This window comes from Peromyscus californicus, unplaced genomic scaffold (assembly GCF_007827085.1).
Source record: "Peromyscus californicus insignis strain IS unplaced genomic scaffold, ASM782708v3 Scaffold_7__1_contigs__length_154581171, whole genome shotgun sequence".
In the NCBI taxonomy this organism is placed as follows: Eukaryota; Metazoa; Chordata; class Mammalia; order Rodentia; family Cricetidae; genus Peromyscus; species Peromyscus californicus.
This window is the reverse complement of record NW_026294595.1, coordinates 87,218,304-87,237,097: the sequence shown is the minus strand read 5'-3', so window position 1 is coordinate 87,237,097 and position 18,794 is coordinate 87,218,304. Positions and strand designations below refer to the sequence as shown.

At 40.5% G+C, this 18,794-nt stretch overlaps 1 protein-coding gene across 4 annotated transcripts in view; it reads left to right on the top strand.

The window, feature by feature from the left end:
* The window catches only part of Ryr3 (ryanodine receptor 3), a 521,392-nt gene that overhangs the window by 275,548 nt on the left and 227,050 nt on the right, over positions 1 to 18,794 (top strand). For all 4 annotated transcript variants that reach the window (XM_052725780.1, XM_052725779.1, XM_052725782.1 and 1 more), the window contains exons 17-19: positions 4,740 to 4,873; positions 6,053 to 6,291; positions 10,954 to 11,146. In XM_052725780.1, the coding sequence (XP_052581740.1) occupies positions 4,740 to 4,873; positions 6,053 to 6,291; positions 10,954 to 11,146 (566 nt within the window). The remainder of the gene's footprint in view (positions 1 to 4,739; positions 4,874 to 6,052; positions 6,292 to 10,953; positions 11,147 to 18,794) is intronic.

Here is an 18,794-nt window from a genome sequence, read left to right as displayed (position 1 = left end):
ATCCAAAAAAACATTGACTAGATGACATTTGATGACAACTTGACAATTATTCTACCCATTGCACAGCTGAGAAAAGTGAGGCCTGGTGAGTCAAAGTGGTGGGAGGACTATGCAAAGTATCACCTGTGTCTTAGGGGTAGTTTAGCAAAGAACTTGCTGAGTGTAGGCCAGAGTACTCTTATACTTCCCTTTTGCTTCGGAAATGCCAATGAAGTCTTCTATCCAGCCTTCTGTGCTCTCTGTGGCCTCAGCATTTCAAAGTCTCTCTCCTTCACTGAGTTTTCCAAAAAGACAGTGACTTACAATATGTAGAATTCTGGAGTCTCAGGGAACCCAAGCAGTCACCTGTTGATGATGATGTGATGACAGTAGTAACAAATACCATTTCTTTTGCACTCAGGGAATGCCAGGTACCACTTTAGATGTTCACATGCATCCTCTTTATTCTTCACCATGCCCTCTGAAGTGGTGGTGTTATTATTTCCACTTGGCAGAGGCAGAAAGTTAAGAACATGAGTCTTTGGCATTAAGCAGTTTTCTGGGGGCCTCTCAGTTAATTGGTGACATGCTAGAAGCAAACATTTACAGTTCTTGCCAATATCTCAAGCTGAAGGTGGTGAACATTGTCCTTATGGCTCAAATATCCTGGGAGGATATTAATTTTGTTTCTAGCATTTCCTAAATCTAAAACTCCTCAAAGTGGAACTCCTACAATTCAAGGCCATAATATGTTAACACTGAAGCTTGAGGGCCCCATTATTCATGAAAGTGGCCTTTAAAGAGTTTTGTGTAGATAGTGGAGGATGAGAATCCATTCTTGTCCCATAGCATTTCCAGTCATTTGCTTAGAATCAAGACTGTATATAAGTGTAGCAATAGTTTCACATCCACTTCCCCTCTATCCTATTTAAGTTGTTAGCTGGTCACTATATAGAAAGCATTGCTTCTCATCTGAAGCTTTACCTCATCTGCTATCACAAGTTAGAGGAAAGAACACAATCTTTATGAAAGGGAGAGAAGTGGGTTGCAGGATCCACTCCATTCTTTTTTTAATGCACTCCCACCTTTGACCTCCCAGTGACTTTATTCTTGGGTATCCATCCATGCCTCCTCCCTTCCAACTTTTCCAGGAACTATCAACATTCTTCTCTTGTCAATTAAAAAGCAACACTGAGCCGGGCAGTGGTGGTGCACGGGGCAGTGGTGGCGCACGCCTTTAATCCCAGCACTCGGGAGGCAGAGGCAGGTGGATCTCTGTGAGTTCGAGGCCAGCCTGGTCTCCAAAGAGAGTTCCAGGAAAGGCGCAAAGCTACACAGAGAAACCCTATCTCGAAAAAACCAAAAAAAAAAAAAAAAAAAAAAAAAAAAAAAAAAAAGCAACACTGAAACTTTTGTCCACTCTTGAAAACTTAATTTAAATTCCGTTCCTTCCATGCAACTTCAAAATCCCAGTTGTAATTGATATCCTCACCTCTTCTCTTAACACAACTTTTACATGTTATAACAACCGTTCTACCTTGCATTTCACTGTGGTTATTTTCACAGAATATTTCTCTTACCTCATGATAGGGACTATCATTGTGATCAGTACAGGGTCAAGCTCATATACTTAATGATACAGGCATCCATACATGTTTGTCAAAAGTTTAATAAAATTAGTAAGCGAATTGAACCTAAATCCACTCCTGTCTCACCCTAAATTGATGGAGGCTGCACACATGAACATGGCATTCTTACAGAACAAAAGGAAAATCAATGAAAAGAAATGTTGTCACTAGAACTAATTTGTTTTGCAAAAAGAATAATTGTTAAAAAAAATTAGAGCATTTATCCTGTGTTTTCCCATAGAGCTAGCTTTTATTAATAAAATAATAATGATGATGGACTCATGTACTTGCTTCCCTAATGACTTGCTCCAAATCTACCCAAACTTGTCACAAATAAACATTTTTATTATCTTTTTTCCACAATGATTTTGAGTCACTTGTAAGAAAAGTATATAGTAAAATAGTGATCTCATTGGTCGCTGGAAAGAATGAATCAGAATTAAAAGTTTATCCTGCATTGGTAGAGGATAGAATGTAAGTAAACAAATCATTAACTCCCACACCATTGCTCCAAAGCTCCTAAAATCAGTTGTTTCATGGCAGCCACAGCAGCAGAGAATGAAGCCAGCCACTAAGTTTTCATCCACAGGAAGAAGAAATGTGATTTGTTCTCCACCCACAGGGGGCTGGAAACACTCTTTTTTCAAATGTATAACTTGATGTAAAAAAATCACAAACTAGGTATATTTTACATTTTAAAATACATTTGCTTTTACACATAAAGACTAATGACAATAAAACATCCAAATGATGTTTGTGTTGATATATACATTTGATATATACACATTTCTTTAAAGTAAGATTCCCATATAAGTGTATGTTTCTCACAGACTGAAGGAGACAAAGATCAATGTATGCCTGTTGGAAGAAATGTGGTATCAGTGATGAAAATGATTATAGCTCTATAAATGGGCCATTGATTAAGGAAGCCTAACTCCTAAAACAAGCCTACATTCAGTAGCTTGGCATACAGGGCTTTTGCTCACATCACTGTCCAGAGTCCAGCAGTTTCTGAACAGACACAGAGTGGAGCCACTCTGTGTCTGTTCAGAAACAAACGCTCTCTCAGGGCATCTCTAGCTGCCATGGGCTGACAAATCTAGACATAGCTGGAACTTCTTATAACATGAAGGCTTTTATTTAGAATGAGAGGGGAGGGCCTGTGGCTTGGTGAAGCAATCCGTGCACCTCTGTTTCTAGCAAGCTCCCAGTCCTGTCAGAGCTGCTAGCCCATGAATCTGAGAATGGAGTCCCTGGTGCTGTAAACCCTGCATTGGATCTGTATGCAGAGGGAAGGAGAAAAGAGAACACTTGGGAGAGCTTGGGAGATGTCATTGCATCCACCCAGTTTCTCTTGAGCAGAACTCAGTTACGTGACCCCACATACCCTGCAAGGTAGACCTCCTTGTGAGCTCAGGAAGAGAAGGGTGCAGGGTCTGGGGAACACTCAGCAGAACCTACCTCACTAGGCAGGTTTCCCAGGGCTGTTGAGAAATTAGCAAGCACAGATGGTCTCTAGGCAAGATGCCTGTGAGCTCTTGTGGTACAGTCCATCTACACCCACTTCTCATTGAAAAGATCCCATTTAAATACCTTTAGAAGGAAGTGTGTCCCTATTCCCCCCATTATTCATGAATAAATGTCCTCTTTATGGTGTCAACTGTTTATAGGTGAGCATTGCTTTGTCAGGCTGTATACTTCTTGTCGTCTTTATTTCTCTTGGCTGTTGCTATTACATATACATGCTCAGCTTTTACTCGGGCTGTGACAGCAAGGTTCCCACAGCCATCACTCCCAAGCAAAACAGATGAAGGTGTATGACGGGCCAGATGGAAAGTACTTAATTTTCTGGCCATCCATGGCTCTTTGCTTAGAATGAGAAATCACCCTCTGGATTTCGAGTTTCCACAGTCGATATCTGTCATGGAGTGGTAATGGTACGAGTGCCCTGTAAAGCTGCCTTGGGGCTTCTTTTTCTGTTTGTCCCATAAATGTGCTCTGTATTTGTCTGGAACGAAATTGACATTCAGGGAGTCAGGTGGAAAATTGGTTTGTGAGAATTATGGGCACAAATGCCATCAACAATCTTAAGGTATCCAACCTCACCAAGTGCTCAGTCTTCAGTGGCCACTTTAAAAGACTGAAATGTATTTGCCCACCTCCCTGTCAGTGTGGCTGTTATTTATTGAGTGCTATTTGCACACTCTTCCCTGTGGAGGAGAGAAGAATAGTACCTGCCCCAGCACTGTTTCCTCTGCCGTGGTACAAACACAAAATCTGAATATAAGGGGACAGGGTACAATGAGATAGAGCAAGTAAGATAACAGCTTGGAGGAGGAGCAGAGGTAGAGGACCATTTCCACTTACCAAGCAGCTGGAAACAGCCACCGTGGCTAGGTGACAAGTCTCTCCGATTTATGAATTACCTAGGCTCTTGCAGATTTGCTATCCATCCAGGTGGGAGGAGGAGAGTCAGTGAAACACTCTGATCACTGGTTTTTAGGAATTTATGACTGTCTTAATGTACTCTGATGATATCACAGCAAGCTACCCGAGAACTGGAGTCAGCACCACTGCCTGAGGGTCACAAGCCTGCTGCATTCCAGATCCTAAGCAAATGGGCTCTGAAAGCTTGTCGTTCCTAGTTGTCTGAGCACCTCATTAATCCTCAGTGCATGTGGGCTGGGTAAGAGTGTGAAGCTGGGTTGCAAGACCTGTGGACAGCATTTGGTTTAATGACTGGGCAAATGAGTAGTGACTGGATTTGGTGCCTTGAGAATCTGATGGCACCCTAGTCCTGACCCTGGCCGGACAGCATATCTCCATAGTTTCGGGCCTCACTGTAGTAGAATTTGACCACAGGTGGCATACGAAGTCTGGAGAGATGGAGCATAAGACTAAAGCAATGAGTCTAGGAGGACACCAGACCTCATTTTTCCAAGTCGCAGCTGCCTCTGGAGCATCAGTCACTCCTGCTGAGCAAGACTCTCACAGCTCAGTGCTAGTTTTCCATGCACCCTTTGCTCACCCTACAGGCCTCCTCCTGCCTTTGTGTGTAATGATGTGCAAGCTCTGCACACTGTACCCCTCCTCCTGGAGCTGAAGTTTAGGGGTGGGTGTGTCCTCTGGCAGGTTCTCGATGTCCTGTGTTCCCTCTGTCTCTGCAATGGGGTCGCAGTAAGAGCCAACCAGAATCTGATCTGTGACAACCTACTACCCCGGAGGAACCTGCTCCTGCAGACACGGCTAATTAATGATGTCACCAGGTAGGGTCACTACTGTCATTCCAGATGCCAAGTGTGTCTCCAGGTAGGAAAGAGGATTTTGTGGAAGCTCAAGCAAGTAAGACCAGACCAAGCAGAGGTACACTTTGTATGACTAGGACCATGTCCTCTAGCTCCTTTAGGGGAGTTTTGCAAAATTATCCTTAAAGTAGCTAAGAATGGAAGATAAATACATTCTAATGACTGAAGTTTTATTTTAAAAATGAATACACCTTTAATATTCCTTTATGATATATTTATGTTTTTATGTACCATTTTCCTAAAATATTTTAATATAATGTATGTCCTACATTGTTGCTATAGTTGCTTACATTCAAGGACACATGGGCATTTACCCTGTGAGGGTCAAGATAGACCCAACCAAACCTCCAACCCACCTGGTCCCTACATGTGGCCACATGTAACTCACGTGAGCTCACTGAGCCAGGCAGGCCTTACGTTCTTCTTATATTTTCCACTAGGTCCACAGTAGTAAGGGAAAAAACTTCCTCCCAAAGTACAGAGCAACACTCAGATGTCGCCACCACCCAGATCTTCCTTCTTAACAGATAACTTAATACAACCTGAGTTATATGTGTCTGTCTCCAATAGAACATCCCCAAGCCCAGGAAAAGTCTCTTTTCGAGTATAACCCAAACATCCAGAAGTCTAATTTGTCTGTCCCACACTCTTAAGTTATCTGTCCCATACTCTTAAGTTGTCTGTCCCACACTTTTTTCAACCTCAACAAGATTGGATAATAGTAAACTTCTTACTGCTTTTAAGTATTAATTATGCTTAGGGATTGTACTTAAACCTGTGTACCAGAGGATGGAGGTCATGTAAATGATTTCGCCTTCTTACAGAAAGATACAAAGGTTGGTGGTCATACAACCCTTATAACATTTACAGCATCGTTGCACATGGTTGGCATTCCATAGATGTGTTGCCTTGAATTGAATATTTAAAAGGCCACCTTTATATTTTAGAAGTTACTGCTGTCCCCATAACGCCCACTAAGAGCTTGGCCAGTTGCTGAAGACTGTACAGTAACAAAATGAAATGATTAAAATGCTCTGACTTAGGTTTAACTGTGCCAATGCCTTCTCTTGGGTCTGGTTCAATTTGTTCTGTTAGTTGTTTGCTCTCTACAGAAGCAGCCTGTCCCATGTTTAATTTCAGTATCCGGCCGAACATTTTCCTGGGAGTTGCTGAAGGCTCGCCACAGTACAAGAAGTGGTACTTTGAGTTAATTATCGACCAGGTGGACCCTTTCCTCACAGCAGAGCCCACACACCTGCGAGTGGGCTGGGCCTCCTCAGGCTATGCCCCATACCCTGGAGGTGGAGAAGGGTGGGGAGGCAATGGTGTTGGTGATGACCTATACTCCTATGGCTTTGATGGACTTCATCTTTGGTCAGGTGAGTACCTTGTGAAGGCTTCCATTCTCCATTCTATTGTTGCAAATAACTGAGCCTCATAGTGTTCACTTTGAGTTACAATGATAGAACTGCTTAAATCCCATGAGATTGTTTGGTGGGAAGAGCAACAGGTTTAAACAAGCTTCACTTATGGCTTTTTTTCTGAGAGTTTCTCACCATGTCACCCAATACAGATCACTTAACTTAAGCTCAGTGTTACAATTTAACTGTAAAATGCTCCTCACAGGCTCATGTGTTTGAATACTTGGTCACCAGCTGGTAGCACTTTTTTGAGAAGTTGTGGTACTATTAGGAAGTAGCACCTAGTTGGAGGAAGTAGGTCATTGGGGTCATACCTTGAGGTTTATAGTCAAGCCCAACCTCTGTCCTCTCTCCAGTTTCTGGTTCACTAGTATATTAGCAAGCATCTGCCATTCATTCCCATTTGAACAGATCTACCCACCACCATGCCTCCCCTGCTAAGATTGCTATAAACAAACTTAAGTCCTTCCTTTCTATCTTGTAGATATTTGATCACAGCAGTAAGAATAGTATCTAATACACTTAGTGTCTATATCTGTCAGTCTTTATTGCAAATAGGGTTGTTAGGGTTTTATGAATAAGCACATAGATGATACTCAGATTTATTTAGTGGGCAGTGAGCTACCTGCTTTAATGTCATAATGACCTTTAAGGTAGCAAATACTGAACTCATGTTACAGATACAGAGACTGATGCACTAAGACACTAAGAAATGTATTCAGTCATCCTGGGAAGTCTCCTGATCTGATTGTGTCATCAAGGCCATGATGTCAACACTGCTTGCTGTTTCAGGTTATGGTTGTCAGCATCTGTAGATTAGCGTTAATCTCAAAAAGAATTCAAGACTTTTTTAAAAAGATAAATACTGATGTTTTTCCCATATATATGTATATGATATGTATGCATGGCCCATGAATGTGAAGGCATGTATTGTTTCTACCTGGGTGAAAAATGTAAGGCTAATTTTTTCACCCTAAACAAATACCACACCTTTCCTGCTTATTATCCAAAGCATGCATTGTCTGTATTTCTTTAAGAACTGCAGTTGGAGATAATGTGTGCCTGATAAAAATGCCTCACAGAAGCGCAGTGTGGAATACTTCTTACAGAGGAGCCATGATGCACAGTCTTCCTTCATTTCAATATGAGAGAAATGTTTCTTTACAAGATGAAGCTACAAACTGAACTTTCTTGTGTAACTGAGAACTGCCGACCCATCGCATTCTCCTTCTTCCCTTCAGCCAGCGGTTCTCGGCCTCCCTAACGCTGTGACCCTTAATACAGTTCCTCACGACACCCAATCATAAAATTGTTTTCGTTGTTACTTCATAACTGTAACTTCGCTGTTGTAATCATAATGTATCTGTTTTCAATGGTCTTAGGCAACCCCTGTGAAAAGGTCATTTGACCCCTTCCCGGAGGGGTCATGACCCACATTTTGAGAGTCACTATTTTAGACAATACCCTAACTAATTAATAATCAGTGTTATCTGATAATCTGATGGCACGATTCTTGGAGTAATCTTAATATTTTTTATTTGTTAGATGAAATTTCTCTGTTTTACATGCTGTTTAAAGCTTTTAAGGCTATTGTAAATAAACTCATTTGTACATTTCTTATGTATCCTGGACCATTGAGAGGGATGGGGAGGATACAAAAGTCTACTCATGTTCTGTGTGCTCTAAGGTACAACTTGGAACAGACAAAAATATTGAAAAAAATGGCAGGAGGGAGAAGTAAGCAGAAGGAAATTTGTCTTTCGCTCTACCCCCAACTCACTTTCCCTAGTTTCTTCATAGAAGATGTTTCTTCCTTTCCTGATTCTCCGAGGCCCACTGTGGAATGAATCACTGAGTCTGAGAGTGCACAGCAGGAGCCTTTAGCTTAGGTTATCACCACATGATCTACACTATTTCTGTGAATGGGAAGTGAAGGATGCTCACACACATCAGCAACTCCTGAGATGGCTGAGATGGCAGGATGAAGTCTGTGAGAGACTGAATGAGCTTCACTTGTGGAGCCATTTCCACACTGGCTACTAATAGCCACCATTTCATCAATCCAAGTCTCTGTGCTCAGTGGAAACCAGATCATACGTACCTGCAGAGGACTCTGCAGAGAGACTAACAAAACAGAATCATAGCTACCCAATGGATGAAGCATATCGGACTCTTGTTTCAAAGACAAATGAATCATTCTCAAAGGAAAAACTTCACTTCATCCTTCTCCCTGCTGAAGCAGTAATTTTAGGCACTTAGGAAATCTTGTGTCTATTTATAGACACTTGGGAATGAATACTTCAGTGAGTCCAGAGGCAAAGAAACTAACCACTATATATCAAAAAGAGCCACACTCGTACATTTCAGGACCTTGGACATCATAATTGTGCATCATTCCATAGTTGCTCCTGTGCAGCTCATCCTGTGTCCCATTTTGTGTGTCTTATGAGGGCAAGCAAGCTAGATGATCCAGGGCCACATTTGTCATCTCTAGCAGTGGCTCTGTTTTGTTGAAGAAGTGAGAAGATAGCTTTGTTAACTGTTACTGTAAGTTTGAGCGTTACACGAGCTTCTTGATATAATGTTGTAGAGATGTGTTCAAGGGTCTTAATCCCTTGTTCTCTACCATCAGGAGAGATGTAGAGAAGACAGTGTCTATGAGATTTACACTTTTCATTCTCCACCCGGAGACTGGGAACTTAAGAGCACAACATGAGCCTCCTGCCTTTGATTTGCAGCCCTAGAGACAGCAGCTGCCACAGAGAGAACTTCCTTGTTGCTTGTGATAGAGGGAAGGGGGCTTAGACATGGTATTTTTCAATCACCTAGTTAGAGGATGTATTTATTTTTAAATTAAAAATACAATAATGTTGCTGTTTTTTAAATCAACTATTTAGTTTTTAATCTATTATTAAAATAGCAGTAGCCATCAAAACATTGAATGCTTCTAAATTGAGATTAGAAATATTACCAAATACATACGTACAAAATTTTTAAATAGCACATATCCACCAAGAGTATATTTATTTTAGGTTACCTTTTATGATGCGTTCTGAAGCCATTAAAATCTAGCTTTTAATATATCTACTATTATGCCATAAGTTAGAATATGATTTATCAAAAAAAAAGTCCAAGCAGGCTTACTCATCCTGTATAATGTGTGTGCACATGAGAATTAGTCTGTTTTAATGAAAGCTTTTTTTTTTTAGATTCTTTGACAATTTCATAGATGTTTATATAGAATTTTGGTCGTTTCCATGCCTCCCATTACCCATCTCATATCCATCTGATTCCCCTTTCTCTTTTGCTGGAAACTTTCTTTTTCCCAACAAGTCCCTTCCTACTTGGATGACTTTTTTTTTTTGCCATTGAGTTTAATTAGGGTTGTTTGTATAAGCATGTGTTAGGGATTATTTACTGAAACATTGGCAACCTGTCATTGTCTAGACCTTTGAAGAAAATTATATCCCCACTTCTAGTACCCCTTAACTTCCCATAATCCCTCAGTGCGAGGTGGGGCTTCATCAGCCCTCCCCCATGCATGATGAGATGTTGACAGGTCCAGTCCCATCCACAACCACCATAAGCTCATTATCGATCAGCCTTGTTATGTCCAGAGGACTCCGTTTTACAGCAGTCCTCTCCAACCTCTGCCTCCCATATCCTTTATGATCCTCTGGGTGATGTTCCCTGAGCCTTGCAGAGCCTTGATATGGATGTCCTGTTTAAGGCCAAGCATGCCAAAGTCACTTATCCACTGCATTGTGGAGTTACATTTTCCTTTTACTTACTTTTCAATATAATGGTTAATGTTTATAATGAACACGTATTAATTGTACAATTAAGAAACAAGATGTCTTTATCTTGTTCCTGAAACCCCATATTAGTTTCCAGCTTCTGCCTGTCTGCTCCTTTGTTCCCAGGAGAAACAAACAGGAGAGGAGGATGGGTAGGATCATGATGATAATAACACAGAAAAACAAGGTATTTTCTCACTACTTGGGGTCAGAAGTGTTCAATTATTTTATGGGGAAGATACAGGAAAACATTTTGTAAGCACTAATGTGGATTTAAATGACAATGTGTTTGCCTCCTTGTGTGGAGTAAGAAAGCTATTTAAAGCAGGCAGACCTTGTTGTGTGGTTCCCTGGCTAGTAGGTATGCAGTCCTCTCTGCTAGCTTCCCGCACAGTGCCCATATCTTTCTGAGAAAGCAAAAGTGAGCAAGGCCTTCTCTTACCTGTGACTAAACATCTACACCCTTACCTCCAACGACCCTCCACTCAGTAGAAGCCGTCTGTCCCTTCCTTGCAGCCCCAGGGTAATCTGAGCACATGCCTAGTAGACTCACTCCTCACCATTCTTATTCTTAGTAATTTTAGGGCTTCCTCTGAGACTTGGCTCGTGTCAAGCATGGTGTCTATCCACTCACCAGCTTAAGTTCCTCTTTCTTATCTCACGCAGTAAGGAATTGCATTTCCACTGCAGTAGCATATTCTGAACTCTTAAATTACATACTTGTCACATTTCCCCATCTCCAGAAGTAACCTCTAAGTATGTCTGTCTACCTGATGCTTGCCTCCAGGGTTCCACAGTTTTATTTCTGTTCTTTACACACCAGGCCGAATACCCAGAGCTGTGGCCTCCATCAACCAGCATCTGCTGAAGTCAGATGATGTGGTGAGCTGCTGCCTTGACCTTGGAGTACCCAGCATTTCTTTCCGAATCAATGGGCAACCTGTGCAGGGGATGTTTGAGAATTTCAACACAGATGGACTCTTCTTCCCTGTGATGAGCTTTTCAGCTGGTGTCAAGTAAGTGATGGCTGCAATTTCCTGGAAAAATAGCTATGACCCCACCTTAAAACTTCCCCGTCACCCTTGTGAGCTGAAGAACCAACAATTTCTTTTAGGGTTTCGTCTCAAAAGCCAAATTGCTCACAAGAAAGTAGTGGCAAAAGGGCAAGAGGCAACCCAACTCATTCCCTCCGCCTACTTGCTGCATAGGTTCCTCCTGCAAGGGCTGTCCTACAGACTCCTAAATGTATGAGAAATCCAAGGAGCAGATGGATAGTTATAAGAACAATACATGCTCATTGTGAAAACCTTGAAAGAAATAATTACAAATACACAGTAAAAGTCACTTTCTTTTTCTTTCTTTCTCTTTTGTTTTTTTGTTTTGTTTTTCTAGACAGGGTTTCTCTGTGTAGCCCTAACTGTTCTGGAACTCACAGTGTAGACCAGGCTGGCCTCGAACTCACAGAGATCCACCTCCCTCTGCCTCCCAAGTGCTGGGATTATGGGTGTATGCCACCACCGCTTGGCTCATTTTCTATTCCAGTGCTTAGCTATAATCACTGTTAATATTTTGTTATATTCATCTTTTTGCTACAAATGAGGGTATACTTTCTAAATTGCAGTCACTGCAAATGTGAAGTATAATTTTTCACTCAGAAATAAGTAATGAGCCTTTTCCTGACTCATTAGGTACCCTCAAAATTATTTTTATGGTCATATAATCTCTCTTTATTTCACTGCCTCATAATATAGCCATTACTTTAGTGTTATGTTTTCATGCCAATTCTACTTCTATTGTTACAAATAGCGTTGTTACAGACATACCTGCGTGTCACCCTTGTTCTGCATTGCCGTTTTCTTCCTCTCAGAAGAAAGAGGAAATGTATTATGTCTTAAGATTCAAAATTTATAATGATGTGGACAAATTGATTTTTAGAAAAAATTGCATGAGCTATTAGGAGCTTCTTATCAATAATTGCAAAATCTACATTTCTTTGAAAACCACAAACTTGTTCAGGACACATTTTGCATCAAATCTAACCTGAACTCAGGTTGTAGCAAAGCTGTCATCAATAGAAATTCAACTGGTTTTCAATCTTTGACAGCATAATTCCTGTGAATGTGTGTATGTTTAACTGCAGAGATATTAGTATGTCTGAATACTGGATACCGTTTCTTCTCTGGCTAGTGGTTCTGTTTGAGATGTGTGCATGCTACACAGAATCTCTTCCTTTTTTGAATGTTTATGCATTCCAAATCCCCAATTATATTTCTAGAGATTCCAGATAAAATATCTGGGCCTGTGATATCATTTAAATATTTGTAGAGCCGAGAAGATAGTTCAGTTATGCACAAAAAAAACTTGCATTCACTCCCAAGGACACATATAAAACTAAGCTAAGGGATTGCAGGCACTGTGATATTGGTGCTGAGAGGGCGAGATAAGCAGATCCCTGAGGATCGCTGGACCAGGCATCCCCGTATACTTGGCAAATTCAAGGCCATTAAGAGACCTTGTCTCAAAAAGAGGCAAATGGTGCCTAAGGAACAGCATCTGTGGTGGTTCTCTAGCCTCCACATGCATGCACACACATGAGTACATAAACACATACAAAAATAATAAAGCAACATATGAGAATGCCAAACTGAATCCACACTAATTTTGCCGTTGCTGGTTATTTTTTATTTTACCAATTTGAAATTATAAAGCAGATTTTTCTGTTTCTTTCTCCACCTAGTGTTTTTGCTGGTTTTATGTTCTTAGCCTTTCTGATATTAATTTTGGATGGTTTTATTGTTAATCAAGTTACATTTAAGGCTGCTGATCTGTTTTCTATAGCTTCAATATTTTTTCCAAGTTATGGTTTACCTTTTATGGTTAATTTTTATCCTATCTCCCCCTTTTAATGTAATATAAGTCAAAATCATAAGAACCCAAAATAGCACCGCTCAAAGATGATAATGTTAGGTTTTACATGTAGATAGTTTGCATTGACTTGGGGATGTACTGTGCATGCTGTTTTCCTGTATCTCACTGCTTACGATCGTATTCACAGTTCTGCCCCTCTTTCCTTGTACCATGTAAATGCTGTTTTAACTCTCTTAGCCTTTTTACACATTTAGATGTCTGTAAGTCAAAACCCCACAATAAGCCTGTTTCCCAAATTGTCTCAGCCATTCCACTCTCCAGCTCTGTATTTTAAAGAGCTCATAACTGACTGAGCAGGACATAGGAGTTACAGTTACAATCACACTTGTATCCATGGATGCCATTGAACAGTGCAGCAGGAACAGGGTATGACAACAGGAGCCACAGAGGAGTAAAAAGCAGGCACTGCAAGGCCCCACGGTAGGATTTGCAGAATGTCACCATGGGCATAGGCTTCAGCACTTCATGAAGTGATGAACAAAACCAGACAAGTTCATATATTTTCCAAAGGGAGATAAGAATGGATTAGAGCAAAGTCCCTGTGGCAGTCAGGAAGAACCAAGTATGAGTCACAGCACACAGCTCCCCAGCTCCATTCCCTAGGAGCAGAGACACTAATGCAGCACAGCCACATTAGGGCCATCATGTGGCCCAGAACCTTCTCTGGAGAAGCGGGTGACCCTGAATGATCAGTGCCTAGAACCACATTTGTCTTGGTAGCTTATGGCCTCAGTTTTCCATCCTCAACATCTTCCCCTTTCTGTTCTGTTTTGACCAGTGCCACTCACTGGCTTTAGATTATTTTCACAGAGAGAGAGAGAGAGAGAGAGAGAGAGAGAAAGCACTTCTTAAGATCTCATTTGTGAAAACTATTTAGATGTTTAAAAAATTATACATTTTATTAATATTTAATTTAACACATTTTAATAAACATATTTTTGTAAAAATATTTTGTTGTTTGAAAATTTCATTTATGTATATAATGTGTTTTGATTATAATCCCATTACCCCCCCTCCAGCTCCTCCTGTGTCCCTCCGCCACTATCCTTCCTAGGTGTATGTATTATGTTGTTAAACCCACCGAGTCCATTTAGTACACTGCCTCTATGTGCATGAAGTGTAGAGTCATTACTGAAGCATGGGGAGCCTTCCAGGAGCCATGTTCTTGAAGAAAACACACTCTCTCTTTCCCAACAGCCATCCGTTACCAATAGCTCCTCAGCTAGAAATCGGACTTTGCCACACACACCCCCGTCTTGCTCAGGTATTGTACACTGAATCACAGCCGCTGTGATGCAATGGTACTGTCCTATCCAAGCAGTACTGTCTCACTGAAGTCACCTCTCACCTGTGACTCTTATAATCTTTCTACAGCCCCTTCCACCATGATCCTTGAGCATTTGGAGGAAGAGGGGTTGTGATATAGATAGATGTCCCCTGTGTAAATTCAAATTTTCAAAGAGACCGTCTTCTCCAATCTGCTGCAATTGATTGTCTTTCTGAGTAGTTTGCATTCAGAGAAAACTACACCTGCTTTTGCAAAGTGCGTAGTAATTGTGTGTGTGTGTGTGTGTGTGTGTGTGTGTGTGTGTGCGCGCGCGCGCGCGCACACACACACACACACATGCTTGTATGACATGTGTGTTCACGGGTATGTGAATGTGAGAGCATGACTGACACAGTGTACCCAGGTCAGAGGACAACCTCGCGTGTTGTATCAGTCCTCACCTTTCACCTTGTTTGAGACAGCTTCTCTCTGGTTTTTTGCTGCTGCTTGTACCATGTTAGATAGCCTACAAGCTTTACCGATTCCCCTGTGTTCTTGTTCTGTCTCCCAGTTGGGGGGTGCTGGGATTAAAGATGCTTGTGCTACGACAACAGCTTGTAGTGGGTGCTGGGGATCTGAACTCAGGTCATCAGGCCTGCTCACTTCACACTTCACTTACTGAGCTGTCTCCTAGTTTGGTAATTCTTAGTCATTATTTCATCCATTCAGACTCCTTCAAAGTGATGAGATAGGATTTCCATGTCTGTGGTTTGTATTTGGTTTGAGTGGACCTTGCTTTGGAATCCTCTCTTGACCGAGAACTTCAGAACAGATAAAGACATAGGTGACTGAATACCATCCTTATTTAGAAGACATTCCTAGCATTTCATCTCTATGTCAGCAGATCACATAGCCCTTGGAGCACACAGTTAACAGAGAAGTAAAGTTACAGGATAAACAGTGAGCTGTTCACTGAGAAAATTTAACAAGTTTGAAGAGCCTAAATGTGCTGGCTTTAAGAGTCAACAACTTAGATCTGGGGGCTTTTGCTCATAGCAACTAAACATATGGCATGTGTAAGAGCAGTTTGGGTGTCTTGATGTCACCTGACACCTGACCCTGAAAACACAGTCAGCACTGGGCAATTTCTGTCTCTGGGTCTCATGACAGGGTGTGATCACAGAGAGGTAGAAACACTATCCCCACATACGTGTTTCTGAAATGCATCATCAGATGGCTTCTTTGCTCCAGGTTATTGCTGGTCTTATATTGGAGAGCAGTCAACTGGCTCTTTTCAATTATGAGTGAATGGCTTCAGTAAACCAGCACTTTTACATCAACTTGTGAAATATATTTTGGTGCTAAAACATGTCACTTCCTGTGCTGATCTAGTTTAGTTATGCAAAGAGAGGCCGGGATATTAACTCTAGGCTAATTAAGATATCTTACTGAAAATAAGCATGCTCAATATATTTTTTTTAATTTTTAAATTACCATTTTACACCATATTTTAAAACATGTGCTTGATTTTTATGGCAGTTCTCCAAGAGAGAAGTAAGTTAGCATGCCCACCTAGGAAGAGAGTCTTATTTCCCAACACAGGATCCTTCAGAATTGTTTCTCATACTCATTTTTAATTTGTGTGTAGTTTCTAAATTAGATTTCTCTTCTGCAATCCCATTACCTTCCATTCAGTGATCTTTAATGAGGTCATACTCTTGAATTTTTAAATTATTATTTGTATCAGGGCAAACTATGTTGTTAATTACACCTGATTAGGATGTCCCTGCCAGCAATCATGGAAGAGCAAAGGGCACAAAGAGCAAAAATCTTTTTCAATTAGATTTACCTCTGGTGAAGTCAAAGGCAGCATGAGTAATTACTGACAAAATTCACAAATCAATATGTGCTCCCTTCCCTAACCGTTATGAATGTACTGCTCCAGTTTACTCTCACTGTGGCCTGTTTGTAGGTAGTGTTACTAGTGCCGTAATGTGGTAGTGACAACCCTGTTCAACACAGAGTGGAAAATGAGCATATGTACCTTGGAGCCCATCCAAAATTTCCAGTTATTTTGATGCCAGGAAGCTTTTGTTAAAGACGACATCACCCTTGCCCCTCATCTGGAAATAGTACTAGGGCATGAATCACCAAGATGGCATTATACAAAAGGCCAGAGTAGATAGTAAATTTGGGGTGCTCTTTTTGTTCTTAAAAAAGTTGAGCTTTTTACTCTAGTAAAATATATTTTACAGCTATACACTCCCCTGTAGACATATTTAATCATCTTATGTAACTGTTACCAGCCTTTTCTAATTAATAAAAAAAAAAATCCAAAAACAGTTGGTGTCTGTAGCTGCTGTTTGTTTCCATTGGTATCCACCAGACTTGGCTAAAATTCAGGTAACCGACAGCTTAGCTATTTCCAGCTTGCTGTGGTCAATGCTGTGGAAATTATTGCTGAGATAAATATATTGCTGCAGAGGAACAAGATGAGTGCTGGCTGGATTGCCCTGGGCTTCACCACATGTAAGCCAGTAAGAAATATGAATGTGAGGATGTCCGTAACTCGGATTATTCTCCATTCTTAGCATTGCAGACTAAAGATGCAATTATGAATTGTGAGATGTGAATTAGACTCAGGTCAGCAAAAGCCTGCTAACAATCCCCTCTTAACCAGTATACTCTTCTTTGGACCACTACCCCAAGCCTTCCAGAGGGATTAAATAGCAGCTGCAAGATTGAAACATCTGGAAAGATTAGAACACCTCCATGCTTGCTAGACAGCTGGGGGTGATGACAGCATAGCATGATGAGAAAACTGGGCATCATTTTTTATTTTGGCAAAACTTTGTCTTCATTTTTAGTGTTTTTAATTCATGGATCAGTCTTTTAAATCTGACAAGAGGTATCCTCATTGCTTCTGCAAATTAGCAGTCAGAAATCTCCAAGATGAAATTATAAATGCTACCAGAGCTTTTCCCTTTGCTTTCAAATTTTGACAAGCAAATAAAACTTTCCCCTACACATCCCAATATTTTTTATTTCCAAGACACTATGACTGAAATACTTGCTTATCTCTGAGATAAAGAAATCTTTATCTTTGTAAACTTTATGAAAAAAAAAATCTTCCTCATGTCTGAGTTCTAGGAAGAACCTCAGAAGATGGAACAGGTGCTTTAGTGGAAGAGATTAGATTGACTAATGAGTGTGTGTGTGTGTGTGTGTGTGTGTGTGTGTGTGTGTGTGTGTGTGCATATACATCATTTTAAATCTAGGCTCCATATGTAAGAGAAAGATCATTTAACATTTTTTCTGAGTCTGGTTTATTTCGCTTAACATAGTGATTTCTACTTGTATCTACTTTCTTGGAAAGTCATGATTTTATTTTTTTTCTTTATGACTGCTTAAAATCCCATTGTGTATATATACCACATTTTCCTTAACCAACCATTTCCTGGCTGTTTTTGAATAGTGTAACAATAAATGCAGAAGTTCAAGTATTTTTGTGGTAAGTTGACTTCCAGTCAGATAGATAGATAGATAGATAGATAGATAGATAGATAGATAGATAGATAGATAGATGAATGGATGGATAGATGGATAGATGGATAGATGGATAGATATAGAAAGATATAGAGATATAGATATAGATATCTCCACTATTTTGAGTGCTTTGAGGAACCTCCACAGTCACTCTATTGTGGCTACAAAGGTTACATTCCCACCAGCAGTGAATAAGGGTTCACCTTTCCCCACATCCTCACCAGAAATCCTTTTCTTTCTTTTTATTTCTTATTAGTCATTCTTACTGGAGTGACATGGGATGTCAAAGCATTCTAAATTCCTATGAAATTGTTTTTTAAAATCTGTAGGGGAAATCTGAGGATAAAGAACAACTCATCCTAATGAGCACAATTCTTGAATTCTCTGCTTTATGGTTGGTAGAAGCTGAGAAATTTGATGGAAACTGGAGGGCAGGAAAAAGTACCTAGAGAAAAAGAAATTTATTTTTCAATTTTATGTTCTCAGTTGTGAATGATGAAGAGTTATTTTTTTTATTAAGGTCAAGATTAAGTGTCCAATACAGAATTTATTGAGAAAAACAGGCAGGTACATGTAATTTCAATTTCTACCCCTGGAAATCCATGCTCTAGACTTCTGACCCTGAATGAGTTTTTAGGTGGATACTATAGCTTTTTATGGTTCCTGTTAGGAATAAAAATACTGAGGTCCATGATTTAAAACCTTCAACCTTTAGATTATAAAATAGAGTTGTAGCCAGTCAAAAGTCAAAAGCTCACCCAATTCAGCCCTGCAGTGAGAGTCCAGGTTAGTCTCTCAGGGAACTGCTCCCTACCCGGTAAGCCAGCTCCTGTTTCAGACCTCTCTAGAGTTGAGTCCAGAGATACCTTTCTAGGAATTGTCATGAACTATAGAATTGGTACGGTGGTCATGTGGCACTGTAC